Source organism: Dipteris shenzhenensis, chromosome 30 (genome assembly GCF_047967505.1).
Source record: "Dipteris shenzhenensis isolate YYH24624 ecotype China chromosome 30, Dip_SZ_1.0, whole genome shotgun sequence".
Classification (NCBI taxonomy): domain Eukaryota; kingdom Viridiplantae; phylum Streptophyta; class Polypodiopsida; order Gleicheniales; family Dipteridaceae; genus Dipteris; species Dipteris shenzhenensis.
Window position 1 is genome coordinate 40,508,198 of NC_141625.1, and position 24,102 is coordinate 40,532,299.

General features: G+C 37.7%; 1 protein-coding gene across 1 annotated transcript; it reads left to right on the forward strand.

The window, feature by feature from the left end:
• The first annotated feature begins 17,390 nt into the window (after positions 1-17,390).
• On the forward strand, positions 17,391-20,143 carry LOC147882115 (jasmonoyl--L-amino acid synthetase JAR4-like). The gene is made up of 4 exons (XM_087401326.1): positions 17,391-17,812; positions 17,895-17,999; positions 18,099-18,934; positions 19,051-20,143. The coding sequence occupies exons 1-4, from the start codon at positions 17,511-17,513 to the stop codon at positions 19,599-19,601; spliced, it is 1,794 nt and encodes a 597-aa protein (XP_087257452.1). The 5' UTR covers positions 17,391-17,510; the 3' UTR covers positions 19,602-20,143.
• The last annotated feature ends 3,959 nt before the right edge of the window (positions 20,144-24,102 follow it).

Here is a 24,102-nt window from a genome sequence, read left to right on the forward strand (position 1 = left end):
GCACAACATCTTCATTCATTACTCTTATTCTCTTGCTTTTCTAGATGTGCCTGGACTCGCTTTTGTTTCATGCATCTGTATGTCCGTTTTTGGGCCTTCTATACATCCTTATTTGGATTTGTACAGTTCTCCTTGTAAGATTTATGTGTCACTTTGTTTTCATGGGAGGTTGCATCCTTGATCTTATCACTGTGACAATCAAAGTCAAATACCGAATAGTCCTTTGTTGATCTCATCCTTGCTTTTGATACATTTGTAGAACCATTTACATTAATTATTTCATGGGAGATTGCATCCTTGATCTTATCACAGCAGTCAAAGTCAAATACCAAATAGTCCTTTGTTGATCTCATCCCTACTTTTAATAAAATCATAGAACCATTTGCATTAACTTTCACAGTGGCGATAGAGTGTCTAGAATGATCTTCAAACTCATCTATCCTTGAGAGAACATCACTCATTGATGCACTTTCTATGGATTTCATAACTCCATATTCTTGAAACTCCTCTACTCCTGAGAGAACATCACTAATTATATCATCGTGCATGATTTCCATAATTCCATTATTACTTGCTTTGACTCCAAGAACTTTATCAGTATCCATGAAGTCATCCATGCTTGATAAGATATCACTTTTGACATCTTTACCCAAGTTCTCAATGTCCATGAATTCATCCCCAGGCATCACTTGTGAAATATTTTTCTTTCTTGGTACCAATAAACTCCTGATAAGATGTCAGTCCTATAGTTGAGTGCATTGGAATCATGCATCTTTGAAGGAATAGAGCTTGATACATTAACAAATCCTTTCAATTCTTTGATATTGTAGTATACATTATGTTTATCATTAAAAACCACATGCTGAGTCTTTCCAATCTTAAAAAATTGCATGCTCCATCTCAAATCCTTACGTACCTCATAGTAGGGACCATCTAATGAGACTGAGTTATCATCCATACCATCACCAGTAACCACTACTACAAAACTAGGTAGAAATGGCAATAGGAAATGGCATACAATTTTCAATTTTTCCATTTCTTATGTATGAAATGGCAACAGCTTCTCAAATTGCCATATTTTTTGCAAAAACGACAGTTAGAAATGGCAACTAGTTCTTAAACTGCCATTTCTTTGGAAGAAATGGCAACAAAAAATGGCAACCTTTTATTGTCTGCCATTTCTTAGCAATAATTGGCAGCACCAAATGGCAATCAATTCATGACTACCCTTTCTTACAAAGAAATGGCAGCAAATTCTTGATTGCCATTTATTATGAGGAAATGGCAACAAATTCTTGATTGCCATTTCTTATAGCTCAAATCACAATTACAGTCTTCGCAATTTAACATTGCTTTTTGCATTAAGATATTTATGTGGGATTTGGTCTCACCTTATATTATTTTGCAGTTGATCTCAAGAGGAAAGGTTGCAATCCTGAGGGACCAAAGTGTCAACCTAACAATGGAAGCCATAGTCTATCCCCCAGTTGGATTGGACAAGGACAACGGTTCTTGTAGCCTTGTATGAAATGGTTTGAGTTCTTGAAGAAGCCATATGGAGTGTTAATGACAAACCAGTTCGTGATTAGATAACAAGGAGCTTATTTCTCCAAGGAGACATGATCCTAGCTTATTAGATGATTGAATTTGTCATATATTGTTGTAGGACTATTTTTTAGCATGCAATATTTGGAAGTGATACTCTATACTTTCTTCTTGTGCTATGTCTCCTTATTAATAGGCGGTCTCCTCTGATGTATTGGTTTGCTTGAATAATTGAGACTAACTCTTGTTTTATTAACAAGGTAATTGGTGTAAGCATAATGGAAGTCAATCACGCTCATTGAAGATCTCTGTTGGTGGGGTGTTTTGAAGTTATAGCTCAAATCACAATTACAATCTTCGCAATTTAACATTGTTTTTTGTATTAAGACATTTATGTGGGATTTGGTCTCACGTTTTGTTATTTTGTAGTTGATCTCAAGAGTAAAGGTTGTAATCTTGATGGACCAAAGTGTCAACCTAACAATGGAAGCCATAGTCCATCCCTCAGCTGGATTGGACAAGGACAACGGTTCTCATAGCCTTGTATGAAATGGTTTGAGTTCTTGAAGAGGCCAGATGGAGTGTTAATGACAAACCAGTTTGTGATTAGATAACAAGGAGCTTATTTCTCCAAGGAGACATGATCCTAGCCTATTAGATGATCTAATTTGTCATATATAGTAGGACTATTTTTTAGCATGCAATATTTAGAAGTGATACTCTATACTTTCTTCTATAGAGGTTACACTCTTGAAATATTCAATTGCCATTTCTACCTAATTTCTAGGAATCTTAAAACAAGTTCTTTCAATAGAGGGAGATAAGGTCATTGGCACCTTTGGATACACAAATTCAAGAGGATTTGGAGGGAAAATTTGAGGAGTGTAATGCTGAATCAGTAATAAAGGGACATAGTGAGATTGAAGTTAGTGAATCCTTTGAGACTTTGTGAGTTCTATAGCTCCACAAAAGGGAAAGCCTTGCTCTTAGAAGGATGTTAAGAGTGCTTTCTTGATTGAGTTTTTAGTATTAGAAAAGTTTGTCAAAAAATCACAAGAATTTATTTGTAGGTTGGAAAAGGCATTGCATGGCCTGAAGCAGGTGAGGCCTACCCGTGTGTCCGTAGACTCAAAAGCAAGCTTGTTTCTTTAACTAGAATGTGCAAAAGGTGATGTCTTGTAATATGGTTGAAATATTTGTAATGATGCTCTTGAGTAAAATGTCTAATTGATCTGCATAGATAAAACTTTACTCTCTTTGTTTGTATAGATTAAATTGCAAAAATCATGTAATTTACTTTTGTTATAGGTAAGAGATGAAATTGAATAATTGATGGATGATGATAGAGATATGGCAGAGATGTATTTGACTGAGAATGAGCACATGGAGTTTTCCTTTCAAAAGGAGCATCTCATGTCATTTGGGACTAAAGCATCTATGTATGTCCCATATAGATAAAATTTCTGTACGAGTTGATGATGCAATCATTAAGGATGCTTGTATATTTAAAGAAAATGATGAGATTCAAACATTGGGTTTATTCTATAAGTTCCCTTAATTCATTTCCAATAGCAATACAATAATTTGTAGAATTATGCCAAGTCTATGTATTATGTTGCATTTATCTGTCCCATTCATTAATAGGAAATAACAGTCAAAAGCTCCTAAATAGTCTTGTCTATTGCTCATAGATATTTATACATATTCCAACAGTCAAACATCAAACACTCAGTCACTAACTTCTTGTAACCATGAGTCGCATTTTTTCCAACACAAGCGTGAGTAATGTAGTGCCATAAAGTTTTGTCATTTCCATAATAGAAATGGCAACCAAAAGTACCATATATTTTTGCCATTTTTAATGCATGAAATGGCACTACATTTGAGACCAACTGTGACGAAATGGCAAAAGGAGACATAAAGGTTATGTTTGAAATGGCAAGAGGTGACATAAAATTTGTCACTTATTATATTCAAAATGACAAAAGATGACTTAAAATTTGCAAGATTTCATGTTGAAAATGGAAATAAAGTGACATTCAAAATGCCGGTTATGTTACAAATGGCAAGAAATGGAATCACAATTGCCATTTCTTATTTTATAAATGATAGAATTCAAAATGGGTCAAAAAAAAAAACTTCTACTAGCTTTTAAAATGAGCCAAAAAGTTACATGACATTGGAATCTTAAATTACTAAAATATTACATTTGATACTTGGTATCCATGAATGAAATTTATTGTCTAAGTGGTGTGAAGATTAATCAAAAGTATTAAGTGCATTAGTACTCATAGTACACAGTGTGAAGAAGTCATCTAAAATTCTGAGAAATAACTTTTACCTTTCATAACACACATTTTACTTGATAACAAATATTATTCGATAGTTGATTGAGAAATAAATAATACAAATTTTACATACATAAAAACGGCAAAATATATGGCACTTTTGGTTGCCATTTTAGACATCAAAATGGCAAAAATATATGACACTTTTGGTTGTCATTTGGCATGTGGGAATGGCAATACTATATGGCACTTTTGGTTGCCATTTCATACATAAGAATGGCAAAATATATGGCACTTTTGGTTGCCATTTAAGACATAAAATGGTAAAAATATATGGCACTTTTGGTTGCCATTTTGCTTGTGGAAATGGCAAAACTATATGGCACTTTTAGTGGCCATTTAATACGTAAAAATGGCAAAATATATGACACTTTCGATTGCCATTTTAGACACAAAAATGGTAGAAATATATGGCACTCTTGGTTGCCACTTTGTATGTGGAAATGGCAAAACTATATGGCACTTTTAGTTGCCATTTCATACGTAAAAATGGCAAAATATATGGCACTTTTGGTTGCCATTTCCTGGAATATAGTAGAAGAAAAATGTACTTTGTGTTGGAATATAGAAAGTAGAATTTTAAATTTCTCGCATTTTTAAAAGTTTTAAATTAGTTTTGCTTACATTTTTAATATTTTAGTTTAATTTCTCTCCTTTTAGGGAGAATTAAAATTTGCTTCTACTTGAATTTTACATTTTTTATTTTAAGATTTAATTTTTAAATTTTACATTTAAAATTTTATATTTTTTATAAAGTTATTTTTTGATTTATTTAAATTTTGAATTTTGTGATTCAAACTAATAAGAATTTAGAGTTTACATTAATAAGAATTTACTTTGTCAAAATTTAAATTTCTTATTAATGTGAATTTTAAATTCTCATTATTTTTAAGTAAAATTAATTTGAATTAAAAAAGGGTTTAGGGTTTAGGGGTTAGGTTTTAGGGTTTAGAGTTTAGGGTTTAGGGATTGGGTTTAGGGTTTAGGGTTTAGGGTTTGGGATTAGGGTTTAGGGTTTAGGGCTTGGGGGTTAGCGTTTAGGATTTAGGGATTAGGGTTTAGGATTTGGGGGTTTGGGTTTAGGGTCTAGGGTTTGGGAATAAGGGTTTAGGGTTTAAAAGGCCAAGATTAGGGCTTAGTGTTTAGGGATTAGGGGTTGGATTTTAGGGTTTGTGGCTTTAGGATTTAGGGTTTGGGGGTTAGGGTTTAGGGTTTAGGGTTGGGGGTTTTGGTTTAGGGTTCAAGGTTTAAGGTTTGGGTAATAGGGTTTAGGGTTTAGTGGTTAGGGTTTAGGGTTTGGGGGTTTGTATGGTTTAGGGTTTGGGGGTTAGGGTTTTGGGTTTTGGGTTTTTGGTTTAAAAGACCAAGATTAGGATTTAGGGTTTTGGGGTTAAGGGTTTAGGATTTAGGGTTTGGGGGTTAGGGATTAGGGATTAGGGTTTAGAGTTTTGTGTTTTGGGTTTTGGATTTAGGGTTTTGTTTTAATTTTAGTTTTTAGTTTTTATTATTTTTCATAAAGTCAAATTTAGATTTATTGAGATTTTAACTTCTTATTAATGTGAATTTTAAATTCTTATTAGTTTTAAGTGAATTAGTTTTTGTAAATAAAAATATTGTCTCATTTTTTAATTTTTTGCCCCAACTGTAATTGTGTTTTTTTAACTCACAACATAAGCATATTAAAAATAACAAAGGAAAAGAAATTATTTCTTGCTTTTATTTGCTTCAACGATTGGTATAGTCTAGATTAGTTTATCTTTAGAGGAGAGAACTCCAAAAAAACGCTCAAAATTTCTCGACTAGTTTCTAATCGGAGTCAATCCATTTGTTCACATGCAGTTTCACACTCACAACAACCCTACCATATAAGCAACGATCAAAGTTTTAAAACTTTCAAGATGATTGAAAGTTATATCAATGCACATGACAAATTATACTTGTATCAGTTGTGGGCGTGGACAGAGCATGTTGCACTTGTATCAGACAAACTTCATATTTGTATCCGATTGTACTTTACTTCATTTTACACTATCCATGAGTTCATTGTAAATCCTTATTTTTTGTCCCCTCATTTATGCAATAATCTAAGCCTTGTAAAGCCTTTTAGGCTATTCCCAAAGCATGAAATTGACACTTATACTGGTCATTGGGGAGAATGAAAACTTAAGGTGTATTAATGGGACTCATTGTACTTTTGATTTATCAAATTAATTGTAGTTTTCAGGTAAAAGTAATATATTATTTGTATCTAAAATTTTTATTATGCTTTAATATAGGATGGATCTTGAGGCTACAACATTTGTGAACGGTATGACATTGAAGTACAATGGAAAAGTTTATGCCCCGAAGGACTTTACAAACTGGACCGTTGTTGATACCACTAAGAAAGCATGGTTCTTGCTACTAAGCAAAGGCAATCTCATTTTAGTGATGACAAAGAGAGAGTTGGAGAAAGATGAGGAGGCATGGGATGTATCTTTCTCAAAGAGCAATTTGATTCAAGGGACACTTTACTCGGAATAAAAATTAAAAAAGATCACAATATAATGATGATTTACACAAAGTCAAGAATGAGCAATAGAATGTTTCTTCTTTCAAAGAAAGATGCAAGGCACTTTGTGATGCCGCCTCCAAAAGCACTTCGATTTCCTGAATTGGTGCCTACATTGGAGATCCTCCAACATGTGTGGGAGGTATTTCCCATTGAGGAAGCAAGAAAAATGCATTACAAGATAACCCTTGAATACTTTTAGGGTGCCATAGAGCAATGTTCAACTTCATTCAAGGGATCTAAGGTACAAGGATCCACACATGAGACACCTATGATGCAAGAATCCACACATGAGAAAGGAAGGGATGAGACACGCCATGTAGACTTGGTTCAGGGTCAAACAATTAAGAGAAGAACTGGAGTGGATGAGATGGAACATGTAGCATTGGATGAGGGTCTTGTACACGTGGATGCTTATAAGGGATCTACATATGAGACAGGAGCTGAATTGGCTCAGACATGACATGCATCAGATGAGACAGGACATGCATATGCATCTCTCGTTCATGGTCTTACTCACTTAGATGGTGTAATGCACGAAGTTGATGGGATAATAGAACAAGTGCTGCCCTTAAGTACACTTGAAGTGGAAAATAGAAGAAGAAGCAGGGCAATCTAGAGCGGTTCAAATAGAGAGCAAATAGAGCTCCTATAGAGCCCCTAAAAAATAAACCCCGATGTCAAATGCAAAAGGTGAGTACTTCACGAGCTACAGTTTCAAGTGCTATGATAGCTACAAGTACTCAAAAAAGAGGTCATTCATGTATAAAGAAAGGACAAATAGAAGAAAAAGAACACAAAAAGGAGAAAAAGAACACAAAGAGGATGTGGAGGGTCTTGAAATGGACTTAGATTTAGAAGCAAAAATGTTGTCAATGAAGAACCTAAATCTTTGCTTGAATGAGACAGTGATAGATGACGGTCCACGATACATATGGGGCCAGAAGACTTATGTTGTGCATGCTTCATCAGTGGTGAAAGCAAGCATCTTCACCAATAGCAGGACCTTAGATAAAGCCTATGCTGAAAATATTTTTGAGGCTTTGATTAATGGGAAAAAACCAGTTGTTTCAAATGTGGTAATCCATCCAAGGGCATATTGGCCAGTCTAAAGAGATTATAGTCAATCCATCCCTCTCAAGTAGCCTCAAGATTTTGAGATGGAATTCACTAAGTTCCTCGGAAAACAAGCTCCCTCACTTCAAGAAGGACAACATTCAGTGGATGATCCAAAACGACATATAAGGGATGCCAGGAGAAATTTCTTAGCTCACTGTGTATTCGAGCACATAGACTGTCAGCTCTATGCTTATGCTCATAATGAGCATTCTAGAGAGGCACACAATAAAGGAGAAATTACTTATGACACTTTTGTGAATGTGCCTCAATTCCACTACTTTTCTGTAAGCATTTTTATCTTCAAACACAAGAAAAAATATTTGATTGAGTTGGAAAGACTTAATCATGACATTCATGCACTACAAAAGATCACTTCCACTTCAGAATGTTGGTCAAAGCCAGGACCATATGGAAAACTTTTAATGCTTCTGTGACCACTCTCAAAAGAACTGCTACTAAAACGGAAGCAAAAAATCTTGTTGACTTTTACACATGCTTAACTGCAATTGTACCAAGGGGAAAGCAAGAAAGGACAGAGGTGATGACAAGCTTTAAGATAGTAACTAAGGGACAATATCAAGACTACACAAGTATACTTTTTTGTAGTGGTAAACTTTTTGATCAAATAAAAAAAGTATGTCTTGCATGTGAGAAGGGAGATGTCACATATGAGGCTCCGTCATTTATTAAAGACAAGGCAAAGAAGAATGAGAAAAAAGAGATGAGGACTTGGATGTGGAGGCCTGTAAAAAACTTGCCACACAAATACTCTCCAAATACTCAAGTATAGCTACAGAGAAATTAATGCCCAAAGAATGGTTTTTGGGCAAAAGGGACAAAGATCATTGCATGGAAGATTACATCATCCAGTAGGTCAAGCATGATGCAATAAAGAGTGCGATTGAATATTTACTGGTAGAAAAAAATATTACAATCAGTCAATGTAAAGTTGATTGTAGTATTGTGAAGCAGATGGCATCAGCTTTACCGTCAGCTAAACAGAAGGCTTGGGCGCACACATGGATGAAGGTAGAAGAGAATGGGTCAGAAGTTACTCCTTATATGGCGAATGACATCCCAAAAAATATGCATGCATAAGTACAAAAAATCATCAATGAGTAGACTCCCAGAAAAGCAAAAACTTTGAACAGGGGATTTTTTTTCACACATGAGATAATTTCAGAGTCTGGAAAGAGTGTAGAGTGTAAGGGAGTTTCATTGAATGACTTCTTATCCGACGACACCACTTGGGAGAGGCCTCGGCTTTTCTTTGTCTATGAAATATGACCTAATGATATTCGTCAACTCCTTGATAGAATATTACATACCACCATTGGTAGAGTGAGACTATGTAACATCGTCATATTTGCAGATAAAGAAGACAAGGAAAAAATGTCTACTATCCTAGAAAAACAATATGGCAAAGAGCTTAAGATTTACAATGGTGTATACTCAAGAAAGAGGGACAAGAGAGAATGCGGTCTCAAAATATAGAGTCTTGAAACCTTTTTCTTATGCATGAAGAGCCCTTACAATGATCACTCCTTATAGAACAACACAAGAGGGAATGCAAAGAGATTGCAACTAATGTTGGAAGAGCATGAATCTCCAAGTCTCCTCCATCGTAACACCCATCACTATGAAAGGCCAGCAAAAAGTACTGATCTTTTAATTAGTATGATGTAATTTTTTATGCCGCCCGGATGGGAGGTCACCCTGTGTCGAATGGGACATTTTTTTGAAGCTCTTATATGAAAAGGATATCCTGTAAATATTACTGAGAGTCCTTCTTACTTGGAATACCTTGATACCATGGCTACTCTCACAATGAAGTATGATAGAAAAGGTACGATCTCACATGGAGAGGATGCTGACATAGAGATGGCTATGTATGATGAGAGTAAGAAAGAGGATGAAAATGATGAAAGTGATGGATATGATAGTGAGAACACCAACGATAGTTAGGAAGCCAAAGGAGATGGATATGATAGTGATCTTGCCTCATAAGATTACATAAAATCACCACGAAGATATCTAAAGGTATGAAAACTTATCCTTAATTTTCTTCACTTCTTTAACAAGCCTTTTTTTAAATATAATTAATTATAATTAAAATTTTTGAATCTCATAATTATTTTATCTTTTTATAGGGGGAGGAAAAGGAGGAGGATGAGGAGGACATACTGGAGTAGATCTAGAATATAGGAAGCTCATGTCAAGAAAACAAAGCTGCTCTCGTTGTCTATCGGATGAGTCTAGAAAATAATCATACCTTACGGCAGATGGGGAAGTCATTTCATGTTAGGCTTCAAGTTCGACAACAACCTCTTACTTTTCTCTTCGATGAAGAGGACATTTTAATCCTCTTAAACTCTAAGAAAGAGGTTAATGACAAGGTCATAATAGCCATTCTCAGGTTTGAGACAAATGATTTCTTAACTTTATGCTTTTGTATTTCCATTGGATCAAATGAACTTATTCTTTTCTTTTTATTGCAGTATGGTTTTAGTACAGCTTTCTCTATATATACAAAGATTTGCATATATGGTCAATCGTCTTGTTTCTAATGTACTTAGCAACAAGCAAAAGACCATAGATGATGTTTGCAAGCGGTTGCAACCTATTGATCTAATTGAGGCACGAGTTATCTTTACTGCATATTACAAGGAGTGAGTATCAATCCTTACTTAGCTTTTCTCTTACATTGCGGAGGATTATGTCAAATAAGAATTCTTCTTAACTGATAATGCAACTCGCATTGGAGCTTGGTGACTGTGGACATCTTAGCCAAGCAATGTTTCTTTGTCAATTCAATAGCATTTGTCCATGGCAGTGTGTCAGAGTAAGTATAACCTACCTATGTCATAATTACTTCCATGAGATGCATTATATGCAATGCGCACATTCATCTATGTTATCTGTTATGATGTGTAGGTCGGCTCGAAAGTTGGTAGGTGCTATAGATGCAATTATGCAATTGGAAGGTGACTTAGAAGATCAAACAGAGTATGTGACATGCCCAGCAGTGAAGCAAAATGATGGCCACAGTTGTGGGTGGAGAGTCGGATATAACTGCTTTATTGCTCCTTGCTCAAAGTTTTAATTTGAGTGGTGATGAAACCTCATTGTCAACATGTACAAGCTTGCATCTACATGCATTTATGACATCCACCATTAAAGCATTTATTGATAACATTGTGGAGCATCCAAAGGGAACATTGGCTGCTACACCCATAAGTTACCTTAATGTAACTGTTGTATTAGACAAAATGGGTAGCTCTTTTGATGCTAGGGTTATCATTAGCCAGCAACCTTAGGTTCTAACATTTGGTTGCGAGGAAGTTACAGTCCTCTCCGGCCTTTTGAAAGAGGTTAATGACAAAGTCATGATGGCCATCCTCATGTTTTATATGAACTTCTCTTGGCTTGATACTTTAATATTTTGATTCAATCTGCTCACATTTGTTTATTTATTGCTGTAGTATGGTTATATCTCACTTTCCTAGATTAGTACAGAATCGTGTGTATATGCTTGATTCTCTCCTTTCAGCTGTACTTAATGATAGCAAGAAGATGATAGATGATGTTTGTACATGGTTATAACCTTTAGACTTGGATGACGTGCTAGTCGTCTTTATAGCATATTACGAGAAGTAAGTATCATCCCAACCTTTCTTTTACTCTTTTATTTGTAATTAATACTTAATATTGTGTCAATAAATCTTTTGTTCTTTATTGGTCATGTGGCTTACATTGGAGCTTGGTAGTATGGGATCTTGATGACAACCATTGTTGGTTTGTCAACTCATTTAGAGGCTTTCATGGCTTGGTGTTCAAGTAAGTGTTCTTTTAACATATCATTATGAACATGCATCTTACTATCTACTACACAAATTCACTTTTTCATATGTCATGATGGACATGTCTGCAAACAAGTTAGTATCTGCTATTAGAAAAATCAAGCCGCATCAAGACCAACCAAATTTCCAAATATGTATCACAGTGGAGCAGAAAGATGGGTATAGTAGTGGGTAGAGAGTTGCCTGCAACTTCATGTTGTTCCTCAATGAAATTTTTGAGCAAGCCTCACATGTCTCAATAGAAGCATATACAAAGCTCAAGCTATAAGATTTTATGGCTAAGACTATTCACGACCTAATTGCTACTACCATTGGAAAACAACCTGATGTCAATGAAGAACCCAAGGTAGAGTCCACTCAATCACCCAAAGAACAACAAGAGACAATTCAATCTCCTAAAGCATCACAGCCTCTGCAACTTGCAAAGGAATAAGAGAATGAGTCTATAGCAAAAGCATTATAGTCTCCACGTGAATTAGAGCCTCAATGCATTCTTCCTACATAAGAAGTACATACTCAATGTGCACGTACAGCATCATGTATTGTGAAGGAAAAAGAAGCTGAGTCTATTCCAAAATTATCACAGCTTGCACGAGAAGCTTGCACTAGAGGTACAAACTCAGTGTACACAAGAAGAAGAGATTGAGTCTACCTCAAAATTATTACAGATTGCACCAGAAGTAGAAACTCAATGTACACCATCTACACAAGAAGTAGAGACTCAATGTACTCTTACAGCATCACAACCTCAAGAGGATTCATCAGACTCTATTCCATTGTAAAGCATGTAGATGACCTAAGAAACATGAGTCCTTGAATATTTTTACCTTGTTTGTGTTTACTAATGGTGGATGGGGATCACACTTTGCTATTAATCTTTCCATTCTTCCTAAGTATGTTTTGACGTTTTCTTTCTTACATATATCTATATTGCGTAGCTGTAATGTGGGGTCATCTTGCAACCTTTCTATTTGGAATCTTCTTTTGAACAGCTCAGATAGCAATGCCCATGTGGCTCTTTCCTCTACAAGAAGGTTGAGGTACCATTCCCAAGCCTCATTGGTTAGGGCCATCGGGAACTAGGTGACTTTGGTTTCATTTGACTGATCGCCTCTAGCACAACATGGTACGTTGAAGAGTTGAAGGAACCTGGCGGGATCCCCTCGTCCATTGTACTTAGAAATTTCCAATTTACCAAAGTGTTGTGCCATTGTTGTTGTGGTTGCAATTGCATTGTTCTCCAAGGCGATGTGCAGGATGCGGATCATCCTTACCTATTTCTTCTTCAATTGTTAGGTCCTCCATGCTACTTGTCGATGGTGAGAGGTTGAATTCTTGAAGAGCGTCAAGGGCTGAAGAAAGCTCTCGAAAGTAGGCAAGTTCTAGCCTTTTTCTTGATCTCGGGTGCATAAACAAGTCCTATTTGTTACCCTCAGGTGGGTGCATATGATTGCAAAGTTTGATTATGATTTTGACCTTCGTGGACCCGAAAATGGTCAAAAATAAGCAAGCAGTAGGTCAAAATCAGTGCCTACATGAGGCGACTATCAGAGCCCAAAAATGATGGCTAAACACTTCAAAAAACTTCATTTACATTATATCTTTACATGCGTGAAATTTGGGTTCAATCTGGATATAATTTGGCCTCCAAATGACCAAGAAATGGGCCTTTGACGAAGGGGCAAAAACTGTTTTCAATGAAGGATCCGCTCTCTCTTTTTTTTCTTTTTCTTTTTTAATAAAAGCAGGAGCTCTCCTCTCTTTTTTTCTTTTTTAATAAATATATTTTATAAAATAAAAACTTATATATATATGTGGGGGGATTAAGGGTTAATTTTGGGTGTTTAGTGTATTAATGTGATTTTGAAAGTCAACATTATCCTTTTGTACCATTTGGAAGCATTTCTTGACTCCTTTGCCTTGAGGGATGTATCTTGAATAGTTTTTCAAAGGGGGTTCTTTTTCACATATGCAAACACGTGCTCGGCTTTCGCTTCAGGTGCTAACCTCCCAACAGCGGTGCCAAATGTTGTCTCTGTTTTTCTCAAGTGTAGGTTCTGAGGGTGTTGGTCACCTATAGTCGTGTCGTTGCTTGTTGTAGCATAGGTGTTCACAAGTGTAGTATAGGTCCTCGAGTCATCTTTCGGTGAGAGGTGTAGGCTAAAGCGTGGAAAGCAGATCGCATGCATGCGTGAATGAGAAAGAGAGATTGATCATAACGATTGGTGGAGGCTCTCGCCTCCACAAGAGTTTAAGGGTTTAGAAGGGGATTTTAGGGCTCGAAAGGGGGATAGGGTTGAGAGAGCTAACTAGGAGTTCCAAGGTTCAGAGGGGGTTGCAGGGTTCAGAAGGAGTCCAAGGTTGAGGAGTGGAGAGCTAGTCTCCTTCGTAGATTCGAGGAGTAAGGGTTGAGGAGGACAGACAAGGAAGGAGGAGGAAGAGAGAGGAGGAAGGAAGGAGGAGAAATAGAGAGAAGGGTGGAGGAGGAGGAAGGGAGGAGGAGGAGGAGGAGGGACGAGGAGGAGGAGGAGGAGGAGGGAGGAGGAGGAGGGAGGAAGGAGGAGGAGGAGGGAGGAGCAAGAGATGGAGAAGAAGGAGGGAGTACAAGGGTAGAGAGTGCAAGGGTAAGGGCATGCTAGAACACGATAGTGTAAGAGAGCATGGACGCAATGGAGATCAATCGCATGAACATAATTGAACACTAAACCCCAAAGAGTCGGAGCTTCATTCCATTGAGAGATATTTATACATATTGGTCTCCACACAATCCGTAGGTACCTTCATGGTGGGACCTCTTTTGTAGGAGACCTTTTGGACAAGAGTCCCTCCACTTTTGGGGGGGACCTTTTGGGTCTCTACACAAAGTGGGGGGACCTTTGGGTCTCTACACAAAGTGGGGGGACCTTTTGGGTCTCTACACAAAGTGGAGGGACCTCAGAAAGTGTGGGCTTTTAGTCTTTCTCTCTCTAGGTCCTGATTTTGCAAGTATGATTGGATCTTTTTTAGAGAGGATTTTGGCTATCCTCATCCTTTAAGATTCATCATACCATCTTTCAGGCTCAAGATATTACAAGCGGAGCTTTGCTGCTACTCTACACACACAATGCACTCATAGTTGTTGTCCTCCCGGTGGGTCCACAAGGGTTTATCATATGGTACCACGTGAGTGTAAGGGAGGGGGGTTATATAAGGGAAGGAAGGTACATTTTATAAGGTAAGGTCCCGTAAATAGGGGGTAGAAAAGGGGAATTTTCATATATTTATTGCACGCAGGTGACGTCTCCTTATTACTACTAGTGAATCCCCCGTGGTTGTCCTAGACTGCACTTCTGGCCCTTGTTGCCACAGGGTTAACAAACTATGTATTCATACCTAAAGCTTGCTTTTTACTCCTCAAAAATTGAAAATATGTATATTTAGCAAAATCCAAATAGGTGCTTGAATCCATGAATTGTAGGGCGTACTAAGTTGAAGGAAGATCAATATCCAATCCTTTTTGGTGTTCTAAACATCCCTAACATACATGGTCAATGTAGATGTATGATTGATTTTAGAACAATCTTTTTAAGAAGACACAAGGAGAGAGAAGAAACAAAAGCCTAGTATTCTTTGCTGATTCCACCAAATAACCACCAATTTTCATTTTCCCTTTTAATGACGTGGCTATAGACTCAAAAGAACTCTCATTTCCATGCATCATGTATTTTGATGGAAAATTTGTGTGAAATATGAGTCTTACCTGATTTAAAGAATTGTGTCATTTGGGTTTTATTTTTGTCCACCGCGATGTTTGATTTAGGAGAGAACAAGATTCAAAGCCAATATAACCTTGAGAAGGAATTAAATAAAGTACCTCCATTTGTTTGGGAAAAGGAGATAGGTAAAGAATTTTGGAGACATGAAATGGGAGGGAAGAGGAGAGGCATTAAATTGAGGAGACAAGTGGTGCGAAAAGCTTTATGAAAAGGGAAGGAGGGGCCCATTTGCTAGGGCAGAGGTGAAATAAATGTGGGAAGATCTAATAGACCCTTTCATGCACTCTAATATTTCCAAAGGGCACTTTGGAAAAGACCCCTTCCATGCCCTTTCATGCACTCTAATATTTCCAAAGAGCACTTTGGAAATATTTAACAGACCCCTTCCATGCTCTCCAATATTCCCAAAGGGTACTTTGACTTTCAAAAAACGAGAACCATTCTTAAGACCCCTAGTATCATCAACATAGTACCATTATAAAAAATATTGTCATAAATTTGTGAGGGTGATTAGAGGTGGAGACATTTTAGAGTCGTGTTAGTGCTATTAAATAACATACTCATATATAAATGACATGAAATAGGATCCACTTACTTAGTCAGACTTAGAATGGGCCAAGCTTTGAACCACCCCCTTGCCCTGCATTGCCCATTATGACTTAGATAATGGTGGGATTGCGTAGTAGTACAAAAAATTAACATACTATTGCTAGATTATGTAGGGATCAAGATTTTGGGGATCCACATGGTATAATAGAAACGAGTCGATGGAAATGCAAGCATTGTTTATATATGACTTTGGGTCCCAATAAGTTTAGATCTCCAAAGTACAATTTAGGATGAAATCCAAATAGATTTTATTTAAAACATCAATATAAGAGTTGGTAAAAACAAATTAAAAAACAATCAGTAATATTGTCAATATAAATATCAAAAAATTGAATGTAAACTTTTGAAATAATAGTCAAAAACCAGCCCACATTCTTTTGATTCATTTTAAAATATTTTTTCAATGCTTTTCTAAAGCAATTTTCAAGTTGTACAAGAAATCAAACATCCATAGCCACGTTGGTCAACAATACCTCTTTTTGGTGCTGTGGGTTGTAAAATAAAAAGTCATAGCATGTTTTGCTATATTCTCAACAATGAAGCCTAGCCTCATTGTTTGGCCCTTTTGTGTATTGATTTCGTGCTAGAGGAAAATGGTGGCCAATAAATGCCCCTTGAGTTTTGAAAAGAAGAATAAAGTGGGAGGGGACTTGGGGAGTGTAGTCACCCTCAAATGGTGACTTGCAATAGTAGGTGATACGGAGCCATTTGATAGGGACCCACATCCCTTCCCTCACGTGCAAGACCAAGTGAGCAAAATTGGAGTATGTTAAGTCAAGGTTCCTTGAAATTTTCCAAGTTTGAATGTAAAAAGTGAGGTGCTTGGCTAAACTAGAGCCAATGTTTGGCCAATATTGGTGAATTACGTTGGAGTGAGCCTCATGTTTTATGTGAACCCATGTCCCTTCCCTCAAAGTGAGCAAAATTAGAGGGTTTCTTGGGATTTACGTATGCTATGGCAAGGTTCTTGGAATGTTCTCATGACTTGGAATAGGAGGGAGCCTCATTTGATGGGGGCCTCTACCTTTAGAAAATGTGGAGGGTCATTTGGGATTTATGTATGGTATGGCAAGGTTCTTGGAATTTTCTCAAGTACGTCAAAAGTGCTAGAGAGGGTGTGTCCGTCCGACTTCGAAGAAATGCTAGAAAAATTATCCTTCAGTGTATTTTGAACCGGGTGAAATTGAGAAGCCAGGCTAAAAATTACGATTTTGAGTAAAAAGTGTGTTTTGTGTAAAATTTTTGTGATCTTGGTCAAAGCATTAGTTTCCAAGCTTCGGATTGCGAGAGGGGCCTCAAGATCACAAAAAACATCTGAAATTTGGTTAATGTGTGACGGAAAGTGAAGTGTGTCGGGTCTTTCAGGGAGACGGTAAAGGATTCCAAAGTCCAATTGCCGTGCGTGAGAATTTTGCCAAAAAATGGAAAATTTGGTCGAGCGTCATGCCTTAGACCAGCAAGCAAGCCAAGGAAAAATCAAGGGAAAGGAAAATTAGCCAGGAATTGACCAAAGAGCAGCCGCCGCGGAGTAAAGAAAGAGCCGCCGTCATGAACTATCTTATAAATACACTACATTCGTTCTATCACTCCTCCATCGCCGACCTCTTTGAGCTCCTCCATCGCCATAGCCCTCGTCTCTCCTCCATCGCCAACCTCCTCCTCCTCCATCGCCATAGCTCTCTTCCATCGCCACCACCCTCCTCCTCCTCCTCCTCCTTCCACCATGCCCGGCCTCCTCACCCCCTCCGACCACCATGATCATCATTCCGTTATCTCCCGCTTCGAAGACATGACCCGTGACGCTTCCCTCGTCCAGGAACGCGTCCTCTCCTCCATCCTCCACCGTAACGCCTCCACCGAATACCTCCTCTCACATGGCCTCCACGGCCGCACCGACCCTCACTCCTTCAAGTCTTGCCTGCCTCTCGTTTCCCACTCCGACTTGCAGCCTTACTTCCAGAGAATCGCGGATGGCGATTGCTCCCCCATCCTTACGGCAGATCCCATTCAAGCACTCTCCCTCAGGTAAATTTACGTTATGCTGCCTCTGCGTCTGTTGTGGAATTTCCAGCCGCTTTGCCCTCATAAGAAGTGCCCTGAAATGCAGCTCCGGAACGACATCCGACGGCCGCCAGAAATACCTTATCTTGTACAAGGAGATTTTGGAGGCTAGTTCCCAGCTAGTCCAGATCGGGGCAGCGTACAGAGCACGGTAAGTACAACTGATACTATGAAAGATGTAGGGTACATCAACCTCTCGTTTCTTACATGAAAGATGTATGCTAAACTCGACGCCTTCCACGCACTGCAGGTCATTCCCTCTCAGTCCAGGTGCAAGAGTTCTCGAGCTAATTTTCTGCGGTAAAATGTCAAAGAGCAAGGGAGGCTTGATCTCCGGGACTGCGACGACTCATATGTTCAAGAGCCAGGAATTCAAACTGACACAAACATCCGCGAGCGTACGCGCCTGCAGCCCCGAGGAAGTCGTCAATGGGTCAAACACTCGCGAATCCATGTATTGCCACCTCCTCTGCGGTCTTCTGTATCGGAAAGACGTGGAATTCATGACTTCCACGTTCGCGTATACCCTCCTAGAGGCTTTCCGCACCTTTGAGCTAGAATGGCAAAATCTGTGTGAGGATATTCGCACTGGGCAGCTGAGTGCCTGGATCATTGACCCGCACATCAGGAGTGCAATGAGCGAACTTCTACGACCTGACCCAGAGCTTGCCGAGATGCTCGTTAACAAGTGCTCGGGGCTCGATAACTGGTATGGTGTGATACCACAGATCTGGCCGAACTGCAAGTATGTCTACTCCATCATGACTGGCGCGATGGAGCCGTATCTGAAAAGATTGCAGCACTACGCTGGGAAACTGCCCCTTGTCAGTGCACACTATGGTGCGACCGAATGCTGGATCGGAGTCAATGCAAATCCCACATTAGATCCGAGCAACGTTTCGTTCACGGTGGTACCGAGTTTCGGCTATTTCGAGTTTATTCCGTTGCTCCGGTCGAAGGGTCGAGAAGCAAACGAGATGATTGAAGAGAATATGGCCTCCACAGCGTTCGAAGAGCTGGATCCAGTAGGCCTCACTGAAGTGAAGGTCGGGCAGGAATACGAAATCGTCATCACGACTTATGGAGGTGACCTAGTCACACGCATTCGAAATGTTTTACTATTGTTCTCTGTATTGGTTCCTCTGTTCATCTGTTGCTTAGAAAATCAGCTATTCTCAATTCGTCAACGCTGTTTGGAACAGGTCTGTATCGGTATCGGCTAGGCGACATTGTGAGAGTGACCGGGTTTTTCAACGCGTCACCTCAGCTCGCGTTCGTCTGTAGGAAGAACGTGCTGCTTACCATCAACATTGATAAAAATACCGAAAAAGACCTGCAACTTGTAGTGGAAAAGGCTGCCAAACTGCTTGCAGATTCGAAAGCCGAACTAGTCGATTTCACGAGCCATGCGGATTTGTCATCATCATCCTCAGTGGCTGGTCATTACGTGGTTTTCTGGGAGCTGGGCGGCAGCAGCAGGGTTGACGAAAGCACTCTGCAGAAGTGCGCTTCGATCATGGACCAATCGTTTGAGGATGCAGGATACGTGGGCTCTAGAAAGATGCACACGATAGGACCGCTCGAACTCTGCATCGTGAGGCCAGGAACTTTCCGTTTTCTCTTGGACAGATATTTGAGCAGAGGAATTGCAATCACTCAGTACAAAACACCTCGATGCGTTTCCTCCTTAGAGCTCCTCAAGATTCTTCGGAGTTCTGTATCAACTTCTTTCTTCAGCTCGGCTTATGAATGAGCCTGGAAACATCCAGATTGCTGCTTCAGAGTATACATGTATACAATTTCTCCCGGCGGCAAAACCATCGACAAGCTAACAAGGTGATAATAACGTTGGTTGGTGATGAAGAGCTTGTACATAGGAGGATGGAATACAAAATGGTCAATTGTGCGCATGAAATTCTCGAGGGAAGTCTAAATCATAGCTTTCCTGTGCAAAAAAAGTTTGAAATGCTTCCTCTGGACTGACAAATATGTCTTCGATAACTGATCTGGAGCCAGTAACTCTCAATCGCAAGAAGATTATTAACAAAGATTTCGCAAATAGCTTTATCATGTAGCAGCCGGCCAACAAAACTAGCAGTGCAAAGATATTTTCAATGTTCATCCGATCTACACGTAGCATAAACAGCATGATCTGTGAGCGTCACTTCACTCCCACAGTCATTCTTATTCGATCCACAATCGGTGTCATAGTGAGCTCACAAGTCAATACAGATAGCTCTTGTTGGGCCAGCGGGCTACAACAAGTCCTTCAGGATATCTTAGACTTGAGTTCTTGCGGTGATGGGGGGATTCACTCTTCATTAAAGGGGGACGTCACCTGAGTGCATGAACTTCAAGAAAACCCTCTATTTAAGATCCATGTAGGATGATAAAACACCCCTATTTAAGCTTATAAGATACCACCAAAATTCTATTATGTCCCCCCCTTTCCTTAAATCTAAGTTCTTTCTCAAGAATTTAGATCACAAAAGAAGAAATTTTAGACTACTTTCCTTGTCACTATTTAAAACCATACACAAAACCAAACTTGTTCGGACTAGTTACCCAAGGTAGCCTATACTATGTCCCCCCCTCTTAAATATGGCATGGGCCTCCCTAACTTAAATTCAATATTGGGAAAAAATAAAAAGGGCCCCCACCCCTAATGTATAAGCTTATTCCTCATTTCAGAAAACCCCCCTATTGTACACTCACGTGATATCATAAGTTCCCCCATGTGAATCCCCCGGGATATACCCCCAAGCTCATACAATTAGGTGTTCCCCCAAGATCAAGTTTGAAGTGGATCAGCCTTAGATAGAATTTTATAAAGTTGGAGGTTTTCACACGATTTGCAAAAAAAAGTGCAGGTTTTTGTGACCTCTAAGTTTTTTCGTTTAGGTCAAGATCAAAATTCTTGTGTTTGATATTAAACCACCGACCCTATCATCTATGCAAACCCACACAAAGATTTATATTAGATAAGTGTGAGTGCACATGACTTGGTGTATAATTGGGAGTCAAGCTCCAAAGAAGTAAAGAAACATTGTTTGTGAAACCTTTGTGGTGGCTTGGAATATGATGGTTGAAAAGATAAACCCCTAAAGACATGTTATTTCAAATGCAAGCAAGTCTTATCCATAAGTTATAAATGTGAATGAAGTGTGATATCATTTTTAATAATGCAAGATGGTGATTATTGAAAGAAAGATCAATATACAATATAAGCAAATCTTAGGAGGGATAAAACTCCAAGGTATAAAATTAGGCTTCCTCTAGATTCTTTAAAACAATCATTAATACAAAAATACACCATTGTGAAATAAAACATGTAAAGAAAGAATAAGTCTTAATCAATCAACTAATGTTTTATGCATGCACTTCTTTTAAGTTAATCTTTCATGCATGATGAAGCACGATACATTTTTTGAAACATTCATGATGTTTGGATCCCATGATTCTCTCTCTCACACACATACACCATATTAGCACAAATCACATCTTTTCTATAATCAAGTACCAATAGTAAATCTTATGAGCAAGATATATAATGATACCTCATGTCAATTCTTATAAAGACATCATCAATGACAGAAGAAGATCCTGATAGCCTACACTTTGAAAAGATAAATGATCAAAAAATCAGATGTAATAAGAGATCATTGGGTATCTTGTCTTAGACCATTGAAAAAATATTATATTATTAGAAGTACACTTCAAATTTGCTTGCTAGCTTCTTAACAATCATAATGAAAAATCTTAACTTTAAAGCAATTATAATTGACTTTCCATTATGATAACAATATTTCTAACTTTAAAGCAAATTCTAATCAAATTCTTATTATCATAATTATAACCAAATTCCAAAGCAATTATGATTAATTTTCCATTATGATAACAATGTTTCTAACTTTAGGGTCACTTTTGTAGCTACTTATTAGTTTTGTAACAGCTTATGATATTCACATTCATAAAAATTTTAAAAGAACTTTTTAGATCTTAAATACATAACAATCACAAATTCTCGCTTGAAGGATAATGTTGTATTTTAAGCTTATAAGAATGGCCATGTATTGATATTTTCATCTTGAAACACTTTTTAAAATTCAATGCTGTAGTCAATTTCTCCTCTGTAGCCTCTTTTAATTCATCCTCCGAGTACGGGTTGTCTAGTCTCCTTTGGTACTCGGAGATTCTTCTTTTGGCTTCACAATAGTTTTTCCAATTTTGTAGGACTTTTTGGACCTTACCTTTCTAGCTCTACAATAATCTCCACCCAATTGGCGAAAGAGAACCCAAAAACAAAGAGATAGAATAGAGCCAAACATTAGATTGACATAAAAAATAATAGGACTAATCCTCCAAAGAACTAATTCTTAGGTTGATCCTCATTTAAAGGATACTTTCTAATTGAGCATAGATGACAAAACAAAGGAAACAAAATCTCAATATCAGTCTTAGTTAAAGGTACAAGGTGAATCTCATTCACAATCTTAGTCACAATCTCAATCTCAAGTCTCAATCTCAAAATCTACACCTATCTCAATCCAGTTCTTGGATATGAATCTCTTTCATTTTGCCTTAAAATTTACATGCATGAAGTTTTTTTTGAGAATCTGTGTAGAAGCATTTGTTCTTCTTCAAAAATCTATAAATTTTTAACTGCACAAGGCTTAAATGGCCCCCGGTATCTTTGCAAAAGTCTTTTATCTTGTCCCAACTATAGGTTAATTTTCTTAGGTTAAATCCTAAAAAAGACTATGTCCCCCTCTTCAAACTCTTATGGCATACTCTTTTTATTGCAGTACTTCTTTTGTCTATCTAATTGGGCTTTTCTAATAGATTCTTTAATCATAGCTAAGTCTTTTTTGACATACTTTCAAGCATTTTGCTCGAGACTTGTACTCTACTCGTGGGATTAAAGAAATTAACCGGTATAGTATAATAATGTTCATACATGGCTTTGAATACAAACATCTTAATTCCTATAGGATATAATTCAACCCAATTCTTTCGTCTCTCATCCACATACATATCCTCTAACACTCTATCTAAGTCTCACCATCACTCTAACAATATTATTCATTTGTAGTTGAGTCCTTGTCTCTTTAAAGATTGATTGCAAAAAGGTGGATGTGAATTTGGAGCCTTTATACAAAATTATACTCTCAGGCATTCCATGAAGTCTCAGGATTTCTTTCATAAACAATTTGCCTGCACTGATCGAGCATTGACTGTTTCATCTTTCTTCTTCATCAGTATGAAATGAGCCATCCTAGCAAGTCTATCTACTACAACATAGATCGTTCAATATCCTCCTCTCATAGAAAGTAGACTTGTAACGAAATCCATAGAGATTGAATTACCATTTTTGCTTTAGAAATATATCTAAATTATGGCTCCATCTCACCTAGAATCCTTCTCGATTATTCTTTTAGTCTTTGGTAGTACAAGTATACTCATGTGTATGATCACATCTTTCTTTAACCTAGGCCAAAGAATGTTTCATTACTTTCCAATATGTTTTTTCAAACACAATGTGGCCACTGTAGGGAGCATCATGAGTTAATTTTTGGAAGATCAAGCGCACACAATCTCTTGGCAGCTAGGCAAGTGATAGAGAAGAATAATAGAGTACTCCTTGATGGATACCAAGGCATTATTAGAGACAAATCAAAAGGATTCCAACTTTTGTGAAGCAATGAAAGAAGGTAGATTATTCAAGATGATAGCTTTAATACCTAACTTGCATGCAATGACAATAGCGTATCAACTAATGCCAATGGCACAAAAGATATGGATCACATGTGAATTTTAGAAGCTTGATATAGCTTAGAAATTATAATATGGCAATTGATATTCAATCTCAAATTTCTTGGAAAAGTATTTGAAGCATGTTACTTTCAGGTGAACAAGCTAGAGCAAGCTTTGGAAGAAGAACAATTAGAGCAAAACATTCTTTATTTTGATACACTCCAATGTTACTTAACTTTTATTGTTTTATGTTTTAGGTACTGGTATATGTCCTAAAGTAGAAGGAAACAATGTACTCACAATGTATTTATGGGATATTTCTTATTGCAATGTATTTAGAAGGAAACCATGTATTTATGGGATATCTCTTATTGCAAGGATGCCCTATGTAATAAAATGTTTAATGGAGCAAGGCATAAGTGATTCAATAATGCAAGATTGACTCATGCCAAGAGTGTTCCAAGCTTGTGTTGGGCATTTGGGATTGCACCCAAAGGGGA

What these genes read in the sequence shown, in the direction of transcription:
- LOC147882115 (XM_087401326.1), top strand. Translation starts at nt 17,511, where the DNA reads ATGCCCGGCCTCCTCACCCCCTCCGACCACCATGATCATCATTCCGTT. An exon ending in ATTCAAGCACTCTCCCTCAG is followed by an intron (nt 17,813 to 17,894) that starts GTAAATTTACGT and finishes CCTGAAATGCAG; the next exon opens with CTCCGGAACGACATCCGACG. An exon ending in CGTCATCACGACTTATGGAG is followed by an intron (nt 18,935 to 19,050) that starts GTGACCTAGTCA and finishes TGTTTGGAACAG; the next exon opens with GTCTGTATCGGTATCGGCTA.